Source organism: Haliotis asinina, chromosome 13 (assembly GCF_037392515.1).
Source record: "Haliotis asinina isolate JCU_RB_2024 chromosome 13, JCU_Hal_asi_v2, whole genome shotgun sequence".
Taxonomy (NCBI): Eukaryota; Metazoa; Mollusca; class Gastropoda; order Lepetellida; family Haliotidae; genus Haliotis; species Haliotis asinina.
This window is the reverse complement of record NC_090292.1, coordinates 37,966,672-37,977,081: the sequence shown is the minus strand read 5'-3', so window position 1 is coordinate 37,977,081 and position 10,410 is coordinate 37,966,672. Positions and strand designations below refer to the sequence as shown.

The following is a 10,410-nucleotide window of genomic DNA, read 5'->3' as shown; positions in this document are numbered from 1 at the left end:
ATGCAAGATGCAGGACAGGAGTTACCCTGTTGCACCAGGGCTCTCCGGCATCAGATTGCACAGGCTTTCGCAGTTAACAGACCCTATAGACATACTGTAACTTTGATTTAAACCACCTCCAAATGTCTTGCCTGTAAAATGTGTATTTTGTTTCTATGAAACGTTCATGTTTGCAGGTAATGTTTAATATATGCACACATTTAGACATTACCCTCTATCATAATGTTCCATGTTCATTTCGCATATCAGCTGGCTTTTCATGGATCCCTGTGATTACATCTCTTATGTTTAATTATTCTTATTCAATGTGAAAAAAAGCAACCTTTCGTCTGTTTCTTTATTTTAATGAAAAACCCAAACATTTCCACTCTTTATGTTTACATTGTGATTTAGAAAAGAAACGAAACACAATTCTTAAAATACATGAATAGTACTGAATCACAATCAGTTGCCTAACAAAAATCGCAGATATAATCAGTCTAACCTCACAGTCTTGTGAAAATGACAATTTTAAAACCTGAAAACAAATCTACTATTTCTTCAAAGAAATAAAATCCTTTATAGTTTGCAAACACATCATGAACAAAGTATCATCCAAGTATCAATGCAGATTCGGGCTTTAACTGTAATAGTTCAGGGCGAAAGTGTGCTTTATTACACTATACATAATGGTAGAACGAACTGTATTTCTGAAATATCCACATTGCCCTCTTCTATTAGTTCACCAATAAACTGACATCTCGTAGAACCTACTTGCCTTTGTGGTGTATGCAAAACCACCCCGGTTACATTTATGAACACAATATAGACTCTCCGTTTTCACCATGACACTTGGGGCGTTTTGATCAAGTTGCCCCATCCGTTTTGGTGCAAGTGTGTTTTCACTTACACCCGTACAATACATGTTTACATTCGCAACAGCAAAGATGTCAGCGGGTAACTCAAGAATGAATTTGGTACAGTATAATTTTTCCTGATTTCAACGTGGTGTATGATTTGGAAAGACTGTATTAGTGGCATTCCCCACCAGTGTGCCTCCATGAATCTCCGAGAACAGTCCCCAGCGTCAAATAAGTAATTTTGGAGTAGATCGGAGATGAATCTGTAGCTAGCCGGGTTATGGTGTCATTTGCAATTTGATTACTGTAGCATTGTGAGGATCGACAGTAACTGTTTTACAACACTGTTTCGACATAGTATTAATAATATAGTTGCAAGCAACGATGAGGGCTTCTTGAATGTTATTCAATACAGCCATTTGCATCTGTGTCGTACTTCCAATAGTAGTCATCGCTACAGATAATATAGATAGATACTACTGCCAGTAATGGGAAATGCGTAAAACTTTATCTTTAAATTCATGTTGGGTTTGAAACACATTCTACCAGTCTTAAAACATCAAAAGAAGAAAGATAATGGTTGTCACTTTGAATTCTTTTTCGCTTTGAAAGAGATGGTACTTGTATTAGAACATCATAAGAAATAAATACTTGGTGGTTGTCCATTGAGTAATCAAAGAATGCATATGGCACAGCGATCTGTTCAAAATGTTCAAAATATTCAATGCTGGTACATTTCAAGTCGGCTTACACAGTGCACACGCTCTTTTTAAAAAAACAATTTAGTCCACACGCAATGAAAATAAATTTCAAAACATCTTGAGAAAGAATAATTACATAGATATAGCACCCATATGACTGAATAACTCAACCTATTCATGGTGTGTGATAAGTGAGTGGAAAGCTTTAATCTGGCCTCTCCAAATGAACAAATACTAGTATATTACTCCAGGACCGGTGTTGTACAAAAGATATGAAACCTATAGAATTCCACTGAAATTTCTACACCACATCTATACTAAGAAGGAATTAATGTTTATGAACCTAACTGACAATGATATTTGCTCTTTAGGAAGACTTGTTAATGTGAATATGTAAAACAATTATGGGAGAGTCTGGAACTGTTTTGAATGCCCATATTAGTATGGATATAACTTTGGATATGAATCAGTTCCTTTTGGCTATCCAGGCCAACATATCCTGCTGAATCACTTAATCCTACCGAGCAAAAGGCATATTTTTCTATGCAATCTAATAAAGGGCAACACCTTATCAATGGATAAGGTTATAAATACCACAGACAATTTTATGCCATTGAAAGGTTTATTACATGTAAGAACAACAACTATAATGCCTTTGAAAACAAATGGCCTCAGTCACACAAAGATTAATTACAGATATTACATATAGTATTGTCTTTCAGCCATAGTCACTTCTCGGTGTTAACAATGTACAATCCCTGAACTCTGCAGTTCACGCATACCTTACAACCTTAATTAGATGTATTATGTATGATTGTTGTAGACCAAACTGTCCCTGTGATGACATTATTAATTACGACGTGGAAAACGTTATAGCATAAGTAATAGGCAACTTCTCAGTTTCAAGTTAATTTATCTATGGAAAAGCAGTAAATAACCTTTGAGTTGAAAAGTACATGAACTTAGCCGCATTCATATGAAGTCTGTTGTATTTAACCAAGTGAACATACTCATTTGTGATTTTGAAGAGTTTGCAAACAGTTGCAATTATGATTCTCTAAGGAAGTTTTATATGCTTGAATTTGAAATAAATCGAGCAAGTTGGCCTAGCACACCGCTGCTTAGGGAGACGGTGCAGATTTGTTTACTCGTGACCTTGAACGAATTTCACGTGCATTTCATGCTTATGCAGAGATAATGAGGGTGAAAAGGAGAGAGATCCAAGGAAATGAATTTTTAACTAGTTATGATCTTAAAATCCATTCAAATGCAAGTAAAATTATTTATAATCTAGAGAAATATGACAACTCAACTGAAAATGTAGTATAAGTAAGTTACATTTATGGTTTCCTTGCTGCATCGGTAAGCATTTCTACTGTTTTAGACATGGAAACCCATCGGAGGCCCCAAGCCTAAAACAGAAGGAATATTGACCGATACACTTCGGCCTTTGTTTGTTGATGAAATTACTTGTGTGAATTGACGTCTGCACTACAGAACACAAAAAACCTTCAACTTTTTCGCATTTTCACTTAGTTGTCAGATACATTTATAGGCCTATAAAAGGAGTTTCAGCAAATAACTCTAATTAACTTCAATTGAAGCTCAGATCAAATGTATCTGGTACGCGCTAGCACTTTTGACATACACAAAGACACGTTATATTTATATCAACAGAACTCATACATATCGCCAACTTTGAACGGAACGACTGAAATGACAGACAAGAGTGAGTGCTGCTGTGCGGTCTTGTGAGACAGATGTTTAAAGGAGCAGCTGTAATTGTCCTCCCGCTTTCCTTCAGATTTTCGTGCTCTTTCCAATGGTTAAACGTTAAATGTTGCACCAACTTTTGACACATTCCGGCGCGTATTCATGGGCCGTCGGTGATAAAAAGTAGTGCTTATTTTCTTAATATGCAGAAACTTGGGGATTTTGATGGCTAGTATTGTTTATGGTGATGTGTACATAGAGGCAAGCACTTTCGATAGATATTTAAAGCGGTCTAAGCAGAAATATTAGAATATTTGCACCGCACTCTTTCCTTTCGTTAGGGGGCACGTCTCAAATGTTTTGTCTTCTTTTTAGCTAATGCAGTGTGTATCACCGTCAAAACAAAGCATTTTAACAATGATGTCTTTGCGTAGGGAGGTGCCTAGAGACAAAGTATGGCAAGTTTGAAAGCGGTAGCTGTTGTAGTTGTAGTGCAGCAGATTTTGGGAGCAAAGTAGTCAGAATTTGGCTGAAAAACAGCAGCAAAAACTTCAATCGCAAATAGCGGCCAAACGGTGCATTTTAGCGACTCGACCTGTCCAGGCGAAATTGTAGACATTTTGATTGCGCATCTGCTCAAGAAGTTTGGTAGTCATTGCAGCAGTAGTTTCGGAGATATTTGCATTTCAAATTGAAAATTTCGAATTAATTTTGATTTATCTGCCCTTTGCTATTGGGCCCACAGCCTAGAGATTTAAATGGGGAATATCTACACCTCGGTGCGCATCTGCCTGATTTTTTTCAAGCGATTCTGTCCACTCTTTGTAGCTCTGGTACAAAATCCGGCGGAAAAATAAATAATAATAATAATAATAATAAAAACATCAGCAATTACAATAGGTCTTCTGCCTTATGGCAAGAAGCCCTAATTAACATTTAAGTGTCTGGGACCCCCATTTTGTGGTACAGGATTCATGAAAATTAAGAGAATGAGTCCCAGGGACCTTCAAATACACGACTCAACACTCATTCTCAGTTATGAGAGACTCTTTGGCACAGTGAACAGACCATAAAACAAAATAGAACTGTAACATTGATTTCTTTTCCAAAACGTAAATAAACATTTGAACGGCAAAACTGTAAATTTTCACTAACAAATTCTGCTCGGTTTTGAAATTGTTGACATTTCAATATTTCCACCCAAAATTTATACAAAAAATGACTGATACAAACGTCACACAAATGTTTCGTGAACGTGTATCCGACAGTGAGAAATGAACAAGACAGCTAGTATAGTAGTATTCTCTCCTGACTTAGTAGTAAGGAGATCAATAACACTGCAGAGTTGAAAAGGAATATTATCCTTCCAGGTGTCATCTGAATCAATGTGTATTATAACATCTGTGCAAAACATGAATGGGCGATCTTTTTGAATTTATCTCCCTTTCACCAATCCACAAGGTGTGCTGATCTGGACGGTGTCATGTGATTAAATGATAAGCTGAGGGTCCAATACATGTTTTTTATTAATCTTCATAACCAAGCTACACTGCCATGTTTTTGTTATTCTTAGCGCCAAGCTCGTTCCAGGGAGACAACTCCTTCATCTTCAGAAGTGTTCACTTTTGCGAAATGAAATAAATCGTGTAACATGACATCTCCCCTCTTTGAAATGTTGAACGTAAACATTAGTTATGAATACTGAAAGTGTTAAACTGTAATACTGAAATTACAAGTGTCTTTGATGTGTAAGGCTAAGGTAACTGTTTGATGGGGTATCCTCCATAAGCCTTTAGATTTATGTTTGATGGTTTGAGGTGCATCTCATACTCAGCTGAGTGCTGCTCTGGTACAAATTCTTTGTGGACGCTGAGAGGAATTACATTTGACTGAACACCAGTGTCCATTTTACATTGGACTATATGCCTGATGTTGTTGAACTTAATGGCAACATTTGCAAAAGCTTGATCCCTCGGACCATCATTGTAGATTGATTCAAAGACCATGCTGTCACAAAATTGTTCATCTGTACCATGTTTCTCCGATTCTATGTCTATGGAGTCCAACACAAAATCCTTGAAATCATCTGTCACGTCATACTAATTTGTGTCCCCATTGTCGTTGTGGGTCAGTTCATGCATCTTATTATTGCCTCTGGTTTGAACTTGTATTTTGCGAAAACGTGATCGTCCTCTTGACTGAGACCTAGTGTTTGTCATGTTGTGTCCAACCTTAAACTGACAGTGCATGTCGCACGTGCGATGTGAGGCATACGTGTTACCATTACACTTAAGAGACAGTTAACCAGTATAGCCTTCACCTTCACTGGTAACATTCACGCCGGTGCATGGACAGATTATCTTTTCCCTTTTGCGATGATATGCCCTAAAATATTTATTCCATGATTCTGTGATACAGCTGGGATAGGCATGACTGCTAACTTTGCAAGTATGAATCGCAAGATGGCGGTTCAAAGCGAGGCGATGGAATCAGCTGATCGTTTTCAGGACATGTTATGTCGTTTTGTTGACGCTTTGCAATCGGTTATTTAAGTCTGGCACTAGATGTCTCAGTATCACACATTTAAAACTGTAGTGTATTTTCAGTGTATATGTACTCAAATCATCTTAGTAATACGGCAGATACGGCTGCATTCATGGAATTTACAATGCCAGGGAGCTGATGCGGTGCGCAAAATGTGAACCACTTAAAGTCTTTTCATGTAAATTTCATCAGGTCGTTCATGATGGGTTGAAGATTTTGGACAACACAGATATTTAGCAGGTACAGAGGAAAGTGAGAAACAATGGTCAAGTATTTGTAAAATAACAGTAATGGACGAATTATGTCAATCATCTCCTACATGTAGCCAACTTTCAAATGCGATAAACATGGGCATAACTAAAATCTACTTTTTTATGTCTGTAACGGTTTGTGATGAATGAAATATAAATTCACCATATAGGCAAATAATACATAAAGATATTGCAAATTTCTACAATGACTGCATTTTAATTATCATCAAGTAAGGGTATAAATTAACATGTTTTGTTTTCTTTAGTTTTAACAAAGGAAATAATATTAAAATATTAATTTATTAAATATACTATTTCAGACACAGAAGAAGCAAAACTACTATTAGGCTAAGTACATATTCAAGGGCACTTTCCAAATTCTATTTTCATTACACAACTAAACAATACATATATTCATATTTATAATAAATTTCAATCTCTAATATAATAAATGGTATTGTTAAGTGTTCTCAGCATCAAATGGTTTACAGTTTCCTGCAGTGTCTTGTCTTCACAATGATCAGATTGTTATAATAGTCATGAAAAGTTCATATTTTATTTTTAGAGCTTGCTCTTATGTTGGTTTGCATTAAAATGAGTTTTCTAATTTTAACACAAATATATCACTAAAGTAAATATCTTTTCCCACTTTACATTCTATCTGCACTATACAATGTTGTAATTCCATCTGATTTTTTGTATGCTGGTGCATGTGTACTTTTGTATTACATTACACATGCATGACTTTATTCAGTCATTGTACATTGTACTGTTAAATTTGTAATAATATATATAAATGCATAACCATATCTTCATACAATAATTGTGGGGTTAAATTGAATTCTATATCATCTAAAACATATATTTCATAATAAACACATTTTCTGTGTTAATCCCTTACAAACAGACATAACCTAAAATTTTCGTTAAGACCTGTTTAGTGAAAATCAGAAAGTTAGATAGTTAAAGTTAGATAGTAAATTGTCTCTTATGGGAAATAGTTTGTCAACTTAAGGTTATCAAAACAAGAAACATATGAAATATATTTCTATCATACACATCCGCTTGGGCGGTCAGAATTATATGTTGTTCATTGAGAGAAGTCTCTGTAAATGATTATTAAGTGGCGTTAAACTTTTGTAAGAAATTAACCAATAAATTAACATATATAACATGTTTCACAATACTGACTGGTGGACATATTTTTCAAGGGGGAAATATTTTATTTCAGGCTATGATGACTGGTGTTTCTGATGCAGCCTACTATTTGCTTGGATAATAGGTGTATGGAACTTGTATATGTAAACATAAAAATATATAGTAGTGTCAGAATTTAAAAACAAAATGGATTCAGGTGAGCGAGGAACTGCTGCTCAAAACATAATATATATGTTTCTAAGTAACTGTTACATTCTATACAGAATTTCTTCAATTGTCAGGGATGTGTAATAATCATAAATTCTCAATAAAGAACTTCCAGGGGATGCTCGTTCGCCGGAGGTGTAGCCCTGATTTTTTACGTTGAGTCGGTGGTTGTACAGGAACTATTTGTAAGATTTTAATGTGGCAATAGTTAAAGAAATACCGTTGGGAACACCATAATGGCTGATAACATATAAAAAAGAATTTTCATTACTTCACCGATGCTACGACACCCGGACTTGCTCTGTCTCGTGTTCTGTTGTAGGAAATGCCATGACAGTATACTGACTTTTCATGGTGTATTCCCTGATATCTTCTATCGTGTCAATTCGTATTGCATTTGGAAATTAAACAACGGATACCATTCTGAACTAAAAATCAAAGCAAAACATGCGGCTGTTAATGGCTTTTCATCGTAAACAATATTTTTTCAGTTAAGATGAACACGACAACGTGTATGCTTGGTTCTGTCTTTACATGTAACATGTTGACTTGGGAACCAGATCGGAAGTGAGAAGGTGGACCGTCGCTTATATCATTTTAAAAGGAGAGTTATTGCTTCTCGCAACAAAAAGATCACCCATTAAGGATTGACTGTGTGTTTCTTTCGTTGCATTGAGGTATGAAAATGGCTTAGTTTTTTAGATTCATTTGGAAATGAAATCAAAAGAAATGTTCCCAGATAACCAATCAGATTGCCTGAATTTTAATGAACACAATAAAGATTTAATTATTAAAGATTGAAGATGAATAATGAACAAACACATCTGTGAAGATGTAGTGAATTTAACACTGGCTTTCATAAATTTTCCCTCCCTCTGCAAGCTATATAGACAGATTTAAAAAAACCCCGGGTCCACGTGTATTTCATACCAAACTATAGTCAAACTTTCATCAGACAGACCTGAATGTCACAAGTGAATGAAAAAATGCCTGCTATTGCAAGTGAAAAGCAAACTGTTGGTTGCAGAAAACCACATAAATGCATTGAGCATTAACATACTTTTTTGTGAAAAAGCGTGTAGCAGGTAACATGTGAATTGTAACACAGGTATCACAACTGTACAAAGGTAGGTCAACATATTTCGTGGACACAAAAATAAATTTTTTATAAATATTATCAGTGTCCACAAGATATTCTTTGGACAATTTTAGCATTCTACCAGTTTTTCCAGTCACCACAGGAGTTTGGACTTTGCTCATGATCTGGTCTCTGGTCATCCATAAACAGTCAGCAGGAGATGGCCATCTGAAGAGAGATTTTACCCGTTCGAGGAAGCTGATCTCTCCATCATCTGGATCACTAGCTTCAGTTCTACCCACATACCAAACACCATCATAGACAACTGTGATGAAGGTTCTAATCTCCAGCTGGGCTGTGGGTTCCTGGTCTTTGTTGCTCTGTTGGTATGCACCATCAGGTTTTCTTTAAAACTCCACTCTGAAGCTTGACCTTTGTCCAGTTGTCACAGTAGTCTCCCTTGAGACAGCTATCGCAGTGACAACTTCTATCATTGACCAGCATGAAGGAAGAATCTCAACGAGATTGAAACTGTCCTCCTCATCTTTTTTTCCATCAACAATACATATGTGGAACAATATTCCCATAAAAATAAGACAAATAGATTCTTTAACAGATTTTAAATTAACAAATCAAAGCAAAATAACTGTAGTCCCATTTTTCTTTTTGTCTGGTACAAGGAAATTAAACATTCTCCACAAAAAACTAAGGTACAATACAAGTCCACTAAATTATGATTTATTCAGAATATATTTAAGATAAGATGCTTCTTGTACTTGTGGTTGTTCTTGTGAAAACTCATGGCATTACCTTTTAGAATGTTCTTTACATACAACACAGCGTAAAGAATTGTGTGTAAATGTATGTACTGTCGTTAAACATCGCATACCCATTAATTTAGGTTTACTGTTGTTTGGTCATGCTACTCTGTCACTTCATGAAAACAAATTATTATTTTTTGAACATGCACATACATATATATTAAGGTAACTGAAAGATTTTTAAAGTTTATTCTTGTATATATTATTGCTACAAATCCTTGTTGTCAATGTTTTTATATTGTAAATATGACATATGCAACTTCTCGGAGAGGGCGTTGCTAAGTTGGATAACTTATGCCCAGTCCATTTCATTTTCGAAATGCGTTTAAAACAAGAGTCTCTACACAGACCAACAGCATGTAGCGTCATAGCTTTGATACCCTTTCCAGACATCATTGAGTCATGCTTCTGTTTGACAATATCCTTAGTATATCCAATTGAGACAAAAATTGACATGGTGAAATTTACTTTGACATTCTCTTGTAAAAATGTTTTAATGTTAAACAACTAAAGTCTTATTATTCAAGCAGGAAATGGAAATTTTATGTCTAAATATTGGAATCACCTTTACTTTTCTATTGTACTGTGAATAACCTTTCATTTGGTGGTGCATTTGTTTGAATGTGGCCAATATTTTGAAAATTCAAAAAGATATTGGCAAAAATATGATTTTTTGTGTTTTTGCCCCCAAATACAGTTTTACCAGAAACAGAAAGTGTCTACACGAATATTTTGTGATCAGCCTTTTTGGTGTCATTTTTGCCAGGCTGAATTCGACTATTGTCATCTCTTCTGATGAAATTAATGACACTGTCAGCAACACTTTGGGTTAAACATTTCTGGTGTTGTGGAGATACGTTGTATGAATTTGATGTTGTCTTGAGAAGAGAATTTGACTCAAGTCTGTCTCTCTGCTAAGAGCTTTCACACACCAGTACTTCTTGGTAATTCTATCCATTACAAGACGATGCAGAATCCTTTGTTCTCTCAGCAACACTGACTGCCTGGTGTCTCCAGTTTCCGACTGCAGTATGTTTCCAAGTAGGACCTTTCTGTTCACTAGCTGTTTTCGGCGTGGTGTCAGTGACGAAGTGTCCA

General features: G+C 35.6%; 1 protein-coding gene across 1 annotated transcript in view; it reads left to right on the top strand.

Annotated features, from left to right (window-relative positions):
* The first annotated feature begins 901 nt into the window (after window positions 1–901).
* Window positions 902–10,410, top strand: part of LOC137259814 (testis-expressed protein 9-like) — a 139,275-nt gene continuing 129,766 nt past the window's right edge. The window contains exon 1 of the mRNA XM_067797431.1: window positions 902–956. Coding sequence (XP_067653532.1) covers window positions 903–956 — 54 coding nt within the window. The 5' untranslated portion in view covers window position 902. The remainder of the gene's footprint in view (window positions 957–10,410) is intronic.